The sequence below is a fragment of the Triturus cristatus genome, chromosome 12, assembly GCF_964204655.1.
Source record: "Triturus cristatus chromosome 12, aTriCri1.1, whole genome shotgun sequence".
NCBI lineage: Eukaryota > Metazoa > Chordata > Amphibia > Caudata > Salamandridae > Triturus > Triturus cristatus.
Window position 1 is genome coordinate 608,101,653 of NC_140595.1, and position 18,608 is coordinate 608,120,260.

Genomic DNA, 18,608 nt, shown 5'->3' on the forward strand with positions numbered 1-18,608 from the left:
TGGGAGGATAATTTCCATCCCTTGCATCAAACTTTTGGGCGGGGCTGGATCTGAAGGAGAACCTGACTTGATACCTAAAGATAGGTCCTTCAGATCTTCCAAATCAGGGGTCTTACATTCATTAAGGCCATTCTTCCTGAAAGATTTTTCAGAGAGGATATCTAGATTGATGGTATTGCGCGCTCCTATGGGAAAAGGTTCATAGATATTAGCTACTTTAGACGCAACGCAATCTTGTTGCAGTTCTCCATAGATGACGATGCAGGCACTGTTGTTCGGTCCAGTGATGACAGTGATTTCAAAATAACAAAACTTTATTTAGATTAATTGTTCGCTTTCTCTATTTGCTCAGTCTAAAAAGTGCATCTTGTTTTCCTAATGAGCGCATGATACTTTTTGAGCTCGGTTTTATAATAATCTCTCCTGATAAGGCAGTGCTCTTTCCTCCGAATTCGCTCCAAGCGTTTGCAAGATGTTTTTGCTATGTCAAGATATTCATTGAACCAAGGAGCAAAATTCCGCAGCTTAGAAGTTTTTTGTTGTTGTCCAGGGTGCCATTTGGTCTAAATCTCCAGATATCCAATTTTCAATTTGAGAATTGACTAGATTGACAGCGTCCCCAAGCTGATGATCACTACACGAGAGGGACTTGGCAAACGTTTCTAGGTTAAATGTAGCCCACTTTCTTTCCCTGATCATCTGATTAGGCGTATTAGTGGAAAAGGACCTAAGAAAAGGCAATAATCCCAACCCTATTGCCCACAACTAACAAATCCAATTAAAACCACACAATTCCACTACAAACAACATACATCCACTCCACTGCAAACAAAAAAACATAAGTAAAAAACAATGTCATTTACAACGCCAATAGCTCTAACTTTCACAAATGCGAGACCGATTGCATTGTAAATGTTTGTTGTATATGCTTCCGGCACACTAAACAACTAAAGCAACCATTTTTTTTTTTATAGCTCTGTCACTTTCCTGTGTGGGTGGTAAGTTCCAGGGGTTGGGTTATCAATAGCACTGAACATTTCTGGGACCAGTGTGACAAATGTGGCAACTATTGGAAAGGTCGGAGACGCAGATATTTAATTGATTCAAAAGTCCTATCTGGCATTTGATTCTCACTGGGGTCCCCTTTGTCACAAGCTGAGATTTATATATCTTGAAGATCCTACAGAGGTTTCCAAATCCCCTTGCTGTAGGATAACATTGAAGATGGACATCTATGTGAAATGAGTATAGCATCATTACATCCAAGTGGTCTGAACACCACCACAGAAGATGTCAGGACCTTCCTTTTCTTTTGTGTATATCCTCCTTTTACGGCCCTTTATGTCTATACTAAATAAGAAACTACTAACAAGAAAATAAAGAACAGTTCTTTCTGTAATTACAGCTTTGACTGGACAGTGACCTTTGTGTATTTTTACTGTGACATATTATATATGACTCCACAACCTAAACACTAGTGTTTGAGTAAGCATTGATTGTTTGTCCCTGCTACGCTTGGGCTGTCAAGTATACATGACAAACCTGGGGGTACTAATGGGAAACCACACCACCCTGCCAACAAATACTGCACAGTAACCACCTGCTGCCCCTGTACCCAGTGGAAAACCCGACATGTCTTGTAGGAATTGGCAAAGTAAGTGCAAGAAAAACCTCCACAGAAGGTTCTTGTAGCCCTGGAACTAAAGTTCTTGGCAAATCTTTCCTTTGGAAAATTTTGAAGATGATTAAAGTCTGAACTTCTGGAACTGTAGTTTAAATGTTTTGCTTTCTCGTGATCTATATTCAGCTTTATTGAAGGCGAGGATGCCATTCAACTGTGCAATCTAAGATTAAATACATTCATGGAAGTGTGGCTGGAAGTTTCTCAAAATCGAAGGGGGAGAGAGACCAGAGGAGAGAGTGCCCCCTAGCCGGCTTCAGCACTGGTGGGGCCCAGCGTGACACGCTTTTTTTTGCCATCCCCCAATGACCCTCCTTCTCAACGAATTCCCTCACTACCACCCTCCAACAGTGGCCCTCATCTCTCCGTAGCCCCTTTCTGTAATGCCTTTCCTTTTTTATAGCACTACTCATAGTTCATTAATGATCAGTTCTGTGATCTGCATGATACACGTTCTTTGCAGTAGACACATTAACACTCTGCGCTACTTTATGACGATTCAAAACTGCAACCAACTAGACAAAACTCCGATCTCTCTCCGGTAGTAAAGTTAATCACCAGAGTAATCTGGACATCATTATTGTTGCCTGAAAACTGCTGGACACACAATCAACTGTGCATCATGCGCTTTTAACCCATAAGTTATTTTTAAACACCGTGCCCTTCCAAGGTCAGAGACCGGTGCTGCTGTGCTTCCCGTTTGGTATTCATCCTTCAGGTATCTGCGAGAAATAGGGGAGTTCTACCACTCTGCATCATTAGCATTTGAAACAATTTCACATTGACATTTATGGTGGCTGTTTTTCCTCCAAAGGAAAATATTCCTAATCCAACCATCTTGTAACTTGTTGTTTCTCTAAACAGGCACACTGAACAACCTGAAGACAAACTCAAATCTACATTTATGTCTGGTACACCACATACATTACAAGAAATCGACATCCACTCCAATACAGAAAATTCTGTAACTAACTGACGTAAAAGTTGAAGCAGTAAATTCTTAAGTGAACAAACTAGCATCTCCTTCCAAAAATTAATCTCTCCCTCTCAAAATAACTTGTCTCCTGAGAGCATTGCAACTAATATGGGGTTGCTTTTGATGCGTTTTCAGTAATTCATAGCTGACCATCGACCTAAGAAATCTGGCAAATAAAGACAGCCCCCTAGAAACTGATGGATATGGAATATGATCAACAACAAAGAATTTATATACACACACACATAAACAGAGGGTCAGTGACCCATCCCTCAAGTTGTTTCTCCAAGGAATCTCATCAAACATGATTATCATTCCAACACAAAAGAAATATACTATTTAAACAGCAAGAGAGTCCACAGCCCTCTTAAAAGGTCAGTAAATCTGGTTGATTAGAAGAAAATCGAGTGAGACGTTTTCTTAGTAGATGTATCTCTGAAAAACACGGATTGGATCATCAATGACAACATGATCAAGGTAATATTCCGTTTATGAGGATCGCCTCAACTAAACCTCTTTGACAAAAAACATCAAGGGCCATATGTAGGTAAATTATATTTACCGATTCTTAAATACCGAATTTTACCGATTCGGTATTTATGAATCAGTAAATAGAATGTAGGTAACCATTCGGTAATTATTACCGAATCGGTAATATTCTATATTTATGAATCGGTAATTACCGATTCGGTAATAATGCATTCCTTCCCATTCATTCCAATGGGCCTGGAGGCCCATAGGAATGAATGGGAAGCCATTCACTATTATCGATTCGGTAAATACCGAATCGGTAATAGGGGGAGCATATTCATGGGTGGCAGGGTGTCACATTGACACCCGGTTGCACCCCTGAATCGTGCATGTGTGCACATGTGGCGCACATACATGCCCTAAGGGCATGTATGTCTGCCACATGGCACATTCCAAAAAGCACAAAATTGCTTTTTCAAAGGTATTCGTCATTTACCATCAACTTGTAGTTGGTGGTTAATAACGAATCCAGAAACAGAAATGCACTCACTTGAGTGCCCCATACATAGCATTTCAGGATTCGGTAATTTACCGAATCGGTATTTTACCGATTTCTTAAAATTCCGATTCGGTAAATTACCGAATCCTGAAAATCAGCCACCTACATCTCAAGTGCCTAAATACCGGTCGGTAACGGGATATTTACCGATTTTCGGCCGTTACCGACCGGTATTTAGGTACCTACATATGGCCCCAAGTATAAAGAACCCAATTTCAAAAGCAATCACCTTTTTTATCATCGAGTCAGGGGCTTTCCTTGTGCACTCACATTCCTTTTGTGCACAAGCTGAAATAGTTTAGGATAAACAAGCGCCGCATTTCCCCCACACTGGCCTCGTCCATGAGGAAATCAGGAGATTATATTGCAGGCCAGATCTCTCCTTCAGAATGTCTGGTATGAGGCTGCACCACGTCTTATTGCTGCCGAATTTCCTGGCTCACAGGTAGATGCAATACAGACATCTCAACCTCTCCAGATTATATGCTCATTTTGCAGGAAATAAAAAGGGCAATCGATAGGTGTTCTTACAGCTTCAAATGAAATATGTTGTGTGTCTGGAAAATAGGATGGAACTGCAGATGTGTGAAGAAACAGTGCTACCTGAATCCTTCACTGATTCAAAACTGGCTTCAATTTTTAACTATGAAGATGCACTTGTCAACCATCACAACATACAAGAAAATACTATTTTTAGTCACCTTTTTCCACTATTCTAATGAATAATGTTCTGTCTAGAAGGGCCAGTCTCCTCACTGAGAACTAAACATATATTTATGAAATTGCCGTCCTTTTTAGCCAATGCATGAATCTACTGTCAACACTTCTGATGGCTACTCATCTGCAAATAGGGTGAGTGATGAACAGGCACTATGGTCTCACAACACCCATGTTGTAATCCACAGAAGCAAGATTGTGTAGAGTACGCAACCTCCTCTGCTTACACAATGTATTTAGGAATTTGACACTATTCAAACCATTTGTCCCCTGAGTTCTTCCTAAATCCTGTTCTCTTGCAGAAAGATCTCTTGACAGTATAAATGTGAAAGGACCCTCAGATATCATTTGGACAAAACAAATGGAATTTGTAAAATTATATGACTATTATTCATTTACGGAGCAATCTGCAAACTAAACCAATTCAAAATAATCTGCAGCTAAGTGGATATTATTGAATGTAATTATATGCCACCAGAAGGCCAACAGATCCCTTTTGGTTAGAGCTACAGCTCACTCTGCAACAGATAAATACGCTCTCCTCTCATGTGGCTACCTCAAACTTGGTCCATAAGTTTCTATGCTGTACTGATTGGATTCAGAACCAAGAGCTCATTATAAACCTATTTGGTTAGTCAGCTGGTTTATACTGCCAAAGGGATAGTGAATAAGATTGTTTCTCTTTGTTTATTGATATCATAGAAGACCACATATAAAGGCTTTTTCAGTACTGTTAGAAAAACACTCCCACACTGGAAGGGTGGTGGTGTTCTCCCAGACATACACTGTGGTAGCTTGGCTCGAGTGGTCAGGAATCAGGCTCCGTGCTAAGCATACGACATACCCATACAATAACCATGCGTGCATCCGTTCCAAAAACGACTCTACACCGTAAAAATTATGAAAATATCTTTTTTTATCTTCTTTTTCTCTTAGTTGCTGATTAGATAAATAACAATCACAATATACAAACTTTTTAAATAGTGCAGGTCAAATAAATACTGGCTTAATGATTCAATAAATAGGGGTGATCATAAATAATGAAGGCATAAATATAAGTGCAATACATACAGGCAATTAAATATTCTGAGGCAATAAATACTGTAAACCAATAAATATTGTGCATCAATAAATACTGTGGACCAATAAATACAGTGAAGCAATAAATAGGTTAAATACAATAAATACAGTGCCCCTAATAAATAATTAAAAGCTGACAGTGACACTCATAGAATCAGATCACATTTGAATTCCTAAGGGCTGATTTGGCCCAGGCACAGCTTGTGGGGATGTGGAAGGCTTGAGGGTGTCTACTCCCTGGCTTGGACAAGGCTGAGGCCTAAACTGAGGTAGATCAAGGGGGGAATACCAGAGACCTGGCTCTCTCACTCCACACAACCCCTCTAGATTAGTCCCAGCTCACCCCTGGCACAGTCCAGCTGGTTCCAGCACCTCTCTAACCCCTAGAGTAGTCTCTTAGGATTCCACAGGGCCTTTGGCGCCCTCTATTCCACTTACTGCCCTTTTTCTGATGTTCCGACGCCGCTGGAGTCGTGTCGACGCCGTGAGGCGGATCCGGTTCGACGTCGGCGGCCTCGGCACAATGTCAGTTCCTGACGACGCCGGTAGGCGGCTCCGGTTCGATGTCGGCGGCCTCGGCTCGATCTCGACCTCCGATTCGATGGCGTCGGGCAGTCTTGACTCGATGTCGACTTCGGGCGGCTCCGGTCCGATGGCGACCTCAACTTCGATGACGTCGGCCGGCCTTGGCTCGATGTCGACTTCCGGCGACTCCGGAGTGCGATCCTCACTCCCGACCTCTGGTGCTCCTCTCCTCAGGTTTCCGGCGACTCCGGAGTGCGACCTCCACTCCCGACCTCCGGCACGATTCTCTCTGGTTCCAGCGACTCCGGAGTGCGATCTCCACTCCCGACCTCCGGCACACTTCACCTCGGTCTCCGGCGACTCTGGAGGGCGGACTTCACTCCCCCGTCGACACCGCTCACTCGACCTTGGTTGACTTCCTCCTCGACCTCTGGTGCACCTCACGTCCTCCGTCGGCGCCCTCTCACGATCTCTGGCGGCTCTGGGTACGACGTCTGCTTTTCCAGTCAGCGCCGCTTCTCCACCTCAGGCTCCAGGTCTCCAGGCTACTCGACGTCCGGCTCCAGGGAAACCAATAAACAGGTCAGGTACTTGCTTCCTTGACTTCTAAGGCCTGTTCCTGCTGTCCAGGTCCTTAAGATGATTTTTCTTGCTTCTTCCCACACAGGGCTCCAGGCTGGGCTCAGTCAGTAGGGACTATTATCAAGGGTGGGTTTATGGACCCCACTCCAGGCACAAGTTTCCACCCCTGCTGCCTCACTCCTTCCTCCTTCAAGTTTCTGCTCCTCTCTCTTCACCAGTCAGGTGCCAACTGCCAGCTCCAACTGCCAACTCTCTATCTTAGCTTCCCAACATTCTAAACCGCCTCCAACTGTCACAGGGTTCTGGAATGTTCTGGAAGGTGCTAGTAGGTTCCAGTGGATGCTGGTGATGTCACAGGTGGCCACCATTTTGTGCTCCAGGCCCTCAGACAGAAGTTTCAGGGGTAGCTAAAATGGCTCCCTGAATCTGCAGCAACACGAAAAAGTCTGGTGGTTCCCAAAAAGGAAAAATTCAAATAGGGTTTGAGGCAAAAGTGGGACAAAATAAATAATGATGAGGAGGGACCATCCAAAGGGCTGACAGGTCTAACACGCGTCCCCCCCAGCTGAAAGTGGGGAGAGCTACCCAACCCCTTGGGAGTTCTCATCACTAAGGCGGAAATACCTTGAGAGACCGTCTGCATTGGCGTGGTCCACTCCAGGCCGATGTTCCACCTGAAAGTCCATTCCCTGTAGGGAAATAGACCACCTCAACAACTTGGGATTCTCCCCCTTCATTTGCATCAGCCAACGAAGGGGTCTGTGGTCGGTCTGAACCAGGAAGTGCGAGCCAAACAGGTATGGCCGCAACTTCTTCAGAGCCCATACCACTGCAAAGGCTTCACGCTCTATTGCACTCCACTTCTGTTCCCTGGGAAGTAGTCTCCGGGATAGGAAGACCACGGGTTGATCCAGACCCTCTTCGTTGAGTTGCGATAACACTGCCCCAATGCCATGTTCTGATGCATCTGTCTGGACAATGAACTCCTTCTTCGGGTAGTCGCGGTCCTTGTGCTAACACAGGCCCAGTCAGGTGTACCCAGCATCTCAGTGTGAGTCCGGTATTCCACCTACTTCCAAGCATTGTGCTCCATGTCATTCCCCAGCAGACAATCGACTGGCACGGCAGGGCTTACGGCAACTCGAAGTGAACCTGCAACCCCCCCCCATTCAAAGGGAACCTCGGCCACTGGATAGTGGCCTGTTCTGCCGTCAGCCATCGCGGCTGGGTGGAGTACATCGGGAATTACCTGCTCTGGAGACACCAGTTGGCTACGCACCATAGTCATACTGGCTCCTGTGTCTCTCAGAGCCTCCCCTCTTTGGCCGTTGATGGTGACCCACTGCCCATACTTTGCGGTATTTGCGGGCACCTGGATCTTGGGAACCATCTCCCGTTCTCCCAGGGACACTAAAGTGACACCCGCCCACTCCCTTCCCTTAGTTAAGGGCATCTCCTCCCCGAGCACTACACTAGCTACTCCGGGGGTCTTTCCTCCAATGGGAGGGGGTGGTCGTTTCAGACACTTCGGATCTCCTTTATAGTGTCCAACGCCACCGCACTCGTAGCAATGGACAACCCTTGGCTGCTGACTCTGGCCAGGATTAGGGTTTCTGGGTGGGTTAGCCCTAGGGGTGAATCCTGTTCCCTTTCCTTGGAAGTTATTTTGGGGGCCTTTGGAGAACTCCTTTTTCTTTTCCCCTCCCTCTTTCTTCTGGGGGGCGCCCTGTCCGGCCTTTTGAGTATCCCCTCCAGTCCCCCTTGTGGACACCCGGGTACTAGCCCAAATGTCCGCCTCCTCAGCAAGCTTCCGGGGACTGGTCAGCTTGCTATCCACCAGGTGTTGCCGCAGTTCAGGGAAACATTTCTCAAGCAGGTGTTCCTTCAGTACTAGGTCAAACAACCCCTCGTAGTTCCTCACTTCACTGCCCTGAATCCAACCCTCTAGTGCCTTCTTTGCATAGTCCAGGAAGTCCACCCAATTCTGTGTGCCCAGTTTGTGACTACCCCTGAACTTCTGTCTGTACTTTTCGGGTGTTAGTCCAAACTTTCTTATGAGCGCCAGTTTCATGGTGGGGTAGTGGGTCTGCTCATCCTCTTCGAGGGCCAATAAAGCATCCCTACCAGCTGGAGGCATGTACTTGTACAATCCCCCTCCCCAGTACTTCTCTGGAACCCCATGGGCCCTTAACGAGACCTCATAGGCCGCTAGCCACTTGGCGATATCATCACCCACCCCATAGCTAGCTACTATGTCCTTTGGCAGGTAGGGTTTGGGTTCCCTGGTGTACTCTCGTTCTTCGCTGCCACCGTTAGGTACAGGGTGTGCCCCGATTCTCAGGATCTGAAGATCTATCTCTTTCAGCCTTATCTCATTAGCCATCCTCTGTTCCTCTTTCTCTTTCTCCAGCCTTGCTAAGTCCCATGTGAGCTGTCTTTTCTCCCTCCGGTCTGTTAACTCCACTTCAGACAAGCCACCGCTAGAGGCACTGCTGCCCTTCCTGGAAAGTGTCCTGGGCCCCGCTGACAGGTTCCCTACCTCAGGTTGGTACAAACCAGCTCCCTCACTGTCGGGCTCTCTATCCCTGTCCTCCTCCTCAGCCTTGCTTTCTCGGCGTGCCTCCCCCCAAGCCCTTAAGCTGGTTTGGAGTGCACCCTTCTTTGCTCCTGGGGGACAATACACCCCCTCCCGCTGGCAAAACTCCCTGAGTTGGGCCACAGTGTACGTTTCTAAATTCTCCAGTACAAACTCCATCTTGCCCACTCAGGTCAGAGGACAGTTATTTGCAGTAACAATGCAGGGGGGTACCTTTAATAATACCTCCTCCCACCACCAGAGTAAATTTGGAAAAAACAAAAACCCACAATTAGGAAGGCCGCTTTGAGAAAACTCCCGGTGTAGGCCTATGGACTACCCACAGTTATTGTTGAGTATACGTAGGCACAGCTCTATCCCACCGCTGAACACCAAGTATGTTAGAAAAACACTCCCACACTGGAAGGGTGGTGGTGTTCTCCCAGACATACACTGTGGTAGCTTGGCTCGAGTGGTCAGGAATCAGGCTCCGTGCTAAGCATACGACATACCCATACAATAACCATGCGTGCATCCGTTCCAAAAACGACTCTACACCATAAAAATTATGAAAATATCTTTCTTTATCTTCTTTTTCTCTTAGTTGCTGATTAGATAAATAACAATCACAATATACAAACTTTTTAAATAGTGCAGGTCAAATAAATACTGGCTTAATGATTCAATAAATAGGGGTGATCATAAATAATGAAGGCATAAATATAAGTGCAATACATACAGGCAATTAAATATTCTGAGGCAATAAATACTGTAAACCAATAAATATTGTGCATCAATAAATACTGTGGACCAATAAATACAGTGAAGCAATAAATAGGTTAAATACAATAAATACAGTGCCCCTAATAAATAATTAAAAGCTGACAGTGACACTCATAGAATCAGATCACATTTGAATTCCTAAGGGCTGATTTGGCCCAGGCACAGCTTGTGGGGATGTGGAAGGCTTGAGGGTGTCTACTCCCTGGCTTGGACAAGGCTGAGGCCTAAACTGAGGTATATCAAGGGGGGAATACCAGAGACCTGGCTCTCTCACTCCACACAACCCCTCTAGATTAGTCCCAGCTCACCCCTGGCACAGTCCAGCTGGTTCCAGCACCTCTCTAACCCCTAGAGTAGTCTCTTAGGATTCCACAGGGCCTTTGGCGCCCTCTATTCCACTTACTGCCCTTTTTCTGATGTTCCGACGCCGCTGGAGTCGTGTCGACGCCGTGAGGCGGATCCGGTTCGACGTCGGTGGCCTCGGCACAATGTCAGTTCCTGACGACGCCGGTAGGCGGCTCCGGTTCGATGTCGGCGGCCTCGGCTCGATCTCGACCTCCGATTCGATGGCGTCGGGCAGTCTTGACTCGATGTCGACTTCGGGCGGCTCCGGTCCGATGGCGACCTCAACTTCGATGACGTCGGCCGGCCTTGGCTCGATGTCGACTTCCGGCGACTCCGGAGTGCGATCCTCACTCCCGACCTCCGGTGCTCCTCTCCTCAGGTTTCCGGCGACTCCGGAGTGCGACCTCCACTCCCGACCTCCGGCACGATTCTCTCTGGTTCCGGCGACTCCGGAGTGCGATCTCCACTCCCGACCTCCGGCACACTTCACCTCGGTCTCCGGCGACTCTGGAGGGCGGACTTCACTCCCCCGTCGACACCGCTCACTCGACCTTGGTTGACTTCCTCCTCGACCTCTGGTACACCTCACGTCCTCCGTCGGCGCCCTCTCACGATCTCTGGCGGCTCTGGGTACGACGTCTGCTTTTCCAGTCAGCGCCGCTTCTCCACCTCAGGCTCCAGGTCTCCAGGCTACTCGACGTCCGGCTCCAGGGAAACCAATAAACAGGTCAGGTACTTGCTTCCTTGACTTCTAAGGCCTGTTCCTGCTGTCCAGGTCCTTAAGATGGTTTTTCTTGCTTCTTCCCACACAGGGCTCCAGGCTGGGCTCAGTCAGTAGGGACTAGTATCAAGGGTGGGTTTATGGACCCCACTCCAGGCACAAGTTTCCACCCCTGCTGCCTCACTCCTTCCTCCTTCAGGTTTCTGCTCCTCTCTCTTCACCAGTCAGGTGCCAACTGCCAGCTCCAACTGCCAACTCTCTATCTTAGCTTCCCAACATTCTAAACCGCCTCCAACTGTCACAGGGTTCTGGAATGTTCTGGAAGGTGCTAGTAGGTTCCAGTGGATGCTGGTGATGTCACAGGTGGCCACCATTTTGTGCTCCAGGCCCTCAGACAGAAGTTTCAGGGGTAGCTAAAATGGCTCCCTGAATCTGCAGCAACACGAAAAAGTCTGGTGGTTCCCAAAAAGGAAAAATTCAAATAGGGTTTGAGGCAAAAGTGGGACAAAATAAATAATGATGAGGAGGGACCACCCAAAGGGCTGACAGGTCTAACAAGTACTAAGACACCTGCATCCCGAAATGTAAGCTATACTGCCAATTCACATTACTGTCTCGAAGCACTCTCTAGCAGATAGATATAGCATTCATATCATTCTATTTTTCATTGGAAGTGGGAGGAGGAAGCTAAGTGTCTTAAATGTCATCAGAACTCTGGCACCACCTAGGTTCTGGCGTCTGATTAATCCATCCTTATGTGGAGGACCACTTCCAACTTCACATACTGATTAGGCTAAATAACCCTTGCGTTTATGAGTTCCCTCTTCGTATTTCTGCTCCACTCCAATCAATCTGGATTCAGAGCCCAACACTCTACAGAATCTGCCCTATTGTACACGGCTGAAACCCTAAGAGCAGGTCTCAATCAGGATAAAAGAGCAGTCTTTGTGTTGTTAGACCTGTCGGCTGCTTTCAACACGGTCTCACGCGCATTCTTTTAGACCGTCTCGTATCCTTTGGCATCTCTGGTACACTCCTAGCCTGGATAAAGAACTTCCTGCAGGATCGTAGACAAGTGATCACACTAGGCCAATACAACTCTTAAGAAAAACCACTGCTGTCTGGCATACCTCAGGGTTTGAGTCTTAGCCCCACCCTCTTTAATGCCTATATGGCTCCACTGATTAGGCTGATATTGTCCTTTATTATAGAGACTATCTCATATGTGGACTTATACGCAATTAATTTTGGTCTTGGACAACAACACCACTCAGGCGGAAGAAAGTCTTCGCCTGTGCCTTACTGCTACTTTTGTTTTTATACATACATACATTTGTTATCCAGGTTTACCGCTGTTGGTCTAACATGGTATAAAACAAGGGGGGGGGGGGGGTGAACCTAGCAGACTTCAAGCTCTTCCAGCTAGCCTTCCTAGCTAAACAAGGTATACAGTGGGTAGACCAGACACCAGAATACACCCCTGTGTGGATACAGGTGGAAAAAGCCATTCTGAACAACTTGAACCCACTAGCCCTACTAACAACAAACGCATACCCATACGCGAACAACCCAATACTGAGGAATACCAAGACAGCGCTCTTAAAACTTGACAAAAAAATGGAGGTCAGCTGGATGAATTCTAACCATCTTAAGTGCAATTCTGAAAAAACTGAAATTTTACCTTTAGGCCAAGAATTTTTTTTTCTCTCCTAAGCCCTGGTGGCCAGCGAAAATACCACCCTCCACCAAACACAGTGAAAGTGGTTAGGAACCTGGGAATCAAATTTGATGCCACTCTCTTTTAAACAGCAATCACTGGCAGTTGCCGGCACCTGTTTTCACATTATAAAAAGCCTAAACAAATTATTTGATCTGTTTCCCATCTCAGACAGACAGTTGCCGTTGCCCTAATCACGTCCAGACTGGACTATTGTAATAGCCTCTATGCAGGTACCAATAAGTCGGTCCTACACAAGCTTCAAATGGTCCAGCACGCTGCAGAACGTTTAGTGCTGAAATGGCCTGGGAGGCCTGCATCAGCGGCTTTAGAAACACTCCACTGGCTGCCAATCCATAAACGCATCCTGTTCAAGGTCCTCATCATTATTTTTAGGGCATTCCATTCCTTGGGCCCTCAATATCTCCGAACCAGATTCATGCGCTACACTCCCTCTTGAAGTCTAAGATCATCAAATGCCAATCTGTTGAAAATGCCAGCTTTTAGATTAGCCTCGAAGGGAGGAAAATCGCCTACCGTGATAGGCTCAAAGGCATGGAACAAACTTCCTATTCAGCTCTGCCAGATCACATCTGAGTCCCTCTTTAGGAAGGCCCTAAAAACCTGGATCATCACTGCATCAGACACTCTCTGCAAAACTCTGATTTGATGCCTCTCTCTTACCGATAGCAGTTAACCAGTTTTTGCCTCCTTTGGGTTCCGCTTAGCGTCATGGTGCTCCACGGAGTGACAGCTGCGCTCTACAAATAGCCAATTACATTACATTTCTTGACCGAGCTCCTAAATCCATGAAAAAAAAAGATATGTTGCCCTATCTCTCTATCAACAGCTCCTCAGCAGATGATGCAATGGAATCATCAAAGGCTCAGTACTGCCAACCCTAGAGCCTTTCCCTGGTTTGGTTCTGGGGTGGTTTAATCTGAGATCTGTAAGTCAATGGGTACCTATAACACTTGTTGTCATAATTAAGTCCTCCATGTTATCTTTCTGGTGGTCTGTCTATTTGAAGACCAGTAATACCCAAGCACCTGTAGGCTGGCAGGTCTGTGGACATTGTTCAACCTTTAACCTCTGCATTTCTGCTGTAGTATGTGACAGACACACAATGCCAGGAAATTCTGCCTGTGCTGCAATTTCAATTATCTCTGTTCCTGCCGCTTGGGCTCTCTTTCCTGCACCCTTGAATCGGCAGTCGCCTAGCATACGTTTAGAGTTGCTTCCTTGACAACTATGACGTTGCAATGTTATCAGTTTTCATGCAATTCAGAAAGGCAGTGTAACACCACCTTTATGATGCTGGCAAAACCCAGCATGGTTGCATCATAAGTCACTTTGATCGATGAGGTGGAGAAGTGTTAAGCCCCTCTTAGTTTAGAAAAATGTGATTCACACTGTCTGTCCTCATGTTTTTTAGCTCTGCCTTCCCATGTACCTTTCTTGTTTTCTTCAACGTTTTCTATGCATAGTCTTCTGTGGACAAGTCTACCACATTACTCTGATTTCCCAGTATACCAAATGACACTTCTCCGTTATTGGGTTTTCATATGCAAGCCATGGGTACCCTCTCCAGAGCCGGAGCTCCCTTTTTTATCCACACTGCCAGCCCTCATCAAGCGGACTGTCATGCTTACCAGGGGCAAACGTACCTCTTGACCATCAACTCCTAGAACTAACCATAATTTCTGCCTTCATTTAATGTTAGTAACAACACCACACAGGCTCACTTGGGTCCCCATGGCCTGTCATCCTCACCTCATTCCCACTAAATGTGGCATGATGCCCACCTCCCACGAGACGCATAGATTTTGCAGTGTTTCTTGCTAGCACCCTCATTGGTAACAGTGCTGCCTACAGAGCTCTGCAATTAGCTGCAGAGAGCACAGAGAAAAGCCGCACATCTGGCAAGGGTTCAGACAAGACTGACCACCACAGAGTTCCGCCAACTCGTACTTTAATTAGGGAGTTATTGGTTTTGGTTTCAGCACTGGGTTATAATGGCCCAGGGTTGGAATTCCTCCATGTAAAATTGGTAACTTTGCAGAGAATTGTATACCTCCCAAATGCTGTGTGCTATGGTGTACTAGCCTTTTCTGATTGGTCTCCTGCCTTACAGTGATGTTTCATTGGGATGGTACATGATTGTCAGCCAGAGAGTGGTAATGTTTGTTGGATTATGGAGAATTTAAGATTCTCTGGATTATTCCAGTTGTTTTTAGCACCCATACCTGTGTACAGAAATGCCAGAAGTGCGTTTTTTCCCTACAACTATTATTACTCTGATCAGAGGGGTCTCTGGTCGAAGTATTATCAGTTCTGTGCACAATTGTCTGTTTGAAACTGATCTGTCTCTACCTTTTTAGGTACATAATAAATAAACTCCGTCCTGTGAGATGTGTGGGTAAACCCTTCATATGTGATTAGCAGTTTTAGACTTGTGCTTTTCCATAATATCTCATTAGCCGTTTGAACAGCTTTTAACACAGCCGTAGTAATCCCCATTGAAAGAGTTGTGAGGGTTCCTTGGCTCAGCAAATGATAGTATTTATAGACATCATGGCGGTTACTAAACGCTGACATGAATCAGTAAACAAACTGCAGAGGTCAGGTTCAAGGTAGGATATTTCTGCATATAGTTGGAAAGCAACTAAAATAAAGAACACTTCAGTTACCACAAGCTACTGATAAAGCACAAATGCCACGTTTGAAATGTAATATATGGGATTATTAAATCAGAGACAGTGTCTTACAGTCTAACGTAGAATGAGAGAAGGTTGTATTTTTACATTTAAAGACAGAGATTTCTATATTCATTGATGCAAATCTTAAAATAAATATAATGATCCAGCACCCAGATGTGGCTCGTAGACTACCTTTATAGTTATTCGGATGATGTCAATAGACCACCTGAAGCATAGTGCTCAAGAGCATCAATGCAGATAAAGATGAACAAGATAATACTGATAAAAATTACAATTCTGTTTCAAATTTTGTGCCATCTTATTTTGTCTTGAGGTGGAATTATGTAACGTGAGTATCTGGACTTGTTCGGGTTTGATCCATTCCACATGGGTCCTTTAATGCCAGTGGCAAAGTAACCAGCCTTACTAGAATTCTTCTTAACATTTTTGGGTTCATATCTTAAACCTATAAATGGCAACTAATGGTAGTATCCACCTGAAACACACAGAAGAATGGAATTGCACTTTCCATGCACAGGTCTCTGCTGAAAATTGAGCTCTGTCTCAGTATAGTAGCCCTCTAGATCAGGAGCAAAGACTGCATTGATAAATACTAACACAAAAGTGGTATATATTATCAGAAACAACCTCACCTTGCAAACCCGCGCCAGCTCATACTGCAGATCCTTAATCGCGTTGTTCTTCGAATCCAGGACATCCTAGGAAATAAAATTGTCAATCTTTGTCAGTTACTTTATAATACTGCATTGTTTAATTTTGTTCTTTTTATTAATATAATGTGTAGTCTTAAGGCTGACTTTTTAATGGATTTATAGTCTGATTAAATGTCATTTGCATATGTATTTAACTGCTGGTGTGTGAGTATGATGATTTGATGCTTTTGCGGATCAAAAAAAAAATTTAATAAAAAAAAAATCTTTGTCAGGTACCTCTCTCCTAGTGTTTGTAGATGTATTTGTGTGAATGGTGTTAACAGCTACAGAGGTTAACCTTAAACGTGAAATGGCCGCCTCCTTTGGTACTGTCAAAGGCAGATTGTTCTATGGGAGTAGGACATAGCAGATACATTTACTTGTTTAAAATCCCAGTTTCCGAATTGCACTGAATGCTAGCCTCTAGCAAGCCAGCTTAGATCCCTTTGCCAGAGTTACATCACAGGTGCCATCACCCATTTCCACATTCCACTGCCCCTTACCCCAATTACAATGCCCACACCTAAGCCCTTGGCTTTCCTAACCCTCCCCACACAAAACAGTACAGTACAGCTGGCACACACCTTTGCTTCTCTTACACTCATTGTAAAACACTTGCTTGTAACGGTGCTCTGTTTGTGTGCAGCTGGTCTGCAATCTGTTTTGTTTTCCAGAAAAGACCTCCCAAAGCGGCATTCAGTTTCTTGAAAGCAAAAACCGAATCAGTTTCTCTGCCCGTGTCACTCGGGCAGAGAAAGTGAATGATGGTCAACCTGTTCTAAATAGTGTTACATGACAGTCATTGTCACCCAGCAGTCCTGTGCAGGAAGAATCACTGGGTCAAGGGTTGCCACCAGCGGAGGGTGCTCTGGCGTTTACATGAGGTTTCCCTGACTTTAAACCGATTTGGGGAAATTGTGTTCCTCCCACTCCCCTAAGCCCCAAGTAAGCCCCTTAGTCCTACTGGACTGTCTGCTTTCTCAGCATCACAGCTTTCCTAATGCCTTCCATCTCTATTGTCTTTCCTCGCTTGGCAACTTCAGGCCACACTCCTAGGCACACTGGAACTACCTAAATGCATAAACTGGTCAGTCACAGCTTCAATCTAGTCATATTTTTCTTCTTATTTCAACCATTTACTGTCAATCTGTAAGAAACCTCGTCCTTACCTCTGGTTTGGTGCACTGAATCTTACTGTTGTTTTAGCAATTCTGAAACCTTTCGAAGTGTATAATTTGACAATTCTAACTGCTGGTTCATGGATAAAACAGCACTATTTGTATTGTACCTAATTTTCAACTAGAGAGGTAAGCACAACACAATCTTTCCATAGGATGGTGTCACTGTAGCCTGTATGGGCATTCTTTGGCTGATCCTACACAGTAAAAAATAAAAAGTTCTGCCTACCAGATCAGATGAAAGAAAAACAAATCATCCATTGCTGTGCAAGGACGTTCACGAGAAGGCAGCACAGATCTGGCAGAACCCAAAGTAATGACAAGAACAATGAGGCTGGCTTCAATGAGTGATAGTTCTCCTTCATTCAGTGAAGCATGAGTGTGTGGGAGAATGAATCAACTGGTGGATGAGAGTGCATTATGGGATTAACGGTGGGAGCTGGGGGTGAATGGATGAGTGAGTGGATGTTTGAATGACTGCATGGACGAATGTGTAAGTGCTTGAGCTTGGAAGGATGAAAATGAAGATGAGTGATTTATCAGTCTATATGCTCAAATCACCCACTCATTCACCATGCATACACTCATTATTCGCTTGACTCATTCTTACACTCATCCACACTCACCATCCATTGAATATGCACTTTTACGTAAAAAAACAGGCCTATTGGTTTTGTGGGAGCAACCCTATTGGCTTGTTCAAAGCGTGTTTCCTTGATGTATTTTGTAGATCCCAGCCTTTATACCCTGTGAACATGTCTGAATAAAGGTCAGCAGATGCATCTCCCTCAACCCGTCAGACCGTCAAACTTGGCCCGTATCGTTCGGCGCCTATGGAACTGACCAAGGGAGTGCCCCAGGGCTCCTGTCTGAGCCCCACTTTGTTTAATATCTATGTTGCTCCTTTGGCCAATCCTCTTAGGACGTATGGCTTCATCCCCATTTCTTACGCCGATGATACACAGCTGCTTTTTCCTTTCAATAAATTTACTCCATCAGTGCAGTCGGCCTTCTCCTCTGGCATGAGAGCCATCTCAAATTGGATGAGGAGTAACTTCCTCCAATGTAATTTTGGGAAGACCGAGATCTTGCTCTTTGGAGATGCCCCCCTGTTATGAACTCCCGAATGGTGGCACGCCGATCTCGGTGCTCCCCCTGCCCCAAAGTCCCTTGTTTTTTTTTGTTGAAACATTTTTATTATTTTCCAAATCAACAATTACTGCTCATTACACAACGAGTCCCCGTATCCCAATGGGGTACCGTCCCTCCTAACCCCAACTCGTTCC

At 45.4% G+C, this 18,608-nt stretch overlaps 1 protein-coding gene across 1 annotated transcript in view; it reads right to left on the reverse strand.

Moving 5' to 3' along the window:
- DRC4 (dynein regulatory complex subunit 4) overlaps positions 1–18,608 on the reverse strand; it is a 115,232-nt gene that overhangs the window by 36,535 nt on the left and 60,089 nt on the right. Inside the window, exon 10 of the mRNA XM_085639332.1 lies at positions 16,085–16,150. Within this exon, the coding sequence (XP_085495458.1) occupies positions 16,085–16,150 (66 nt within the window). The remainder of the gene's footprint in view (positions 1–16,084; positions 16,151–18,608) is intronic.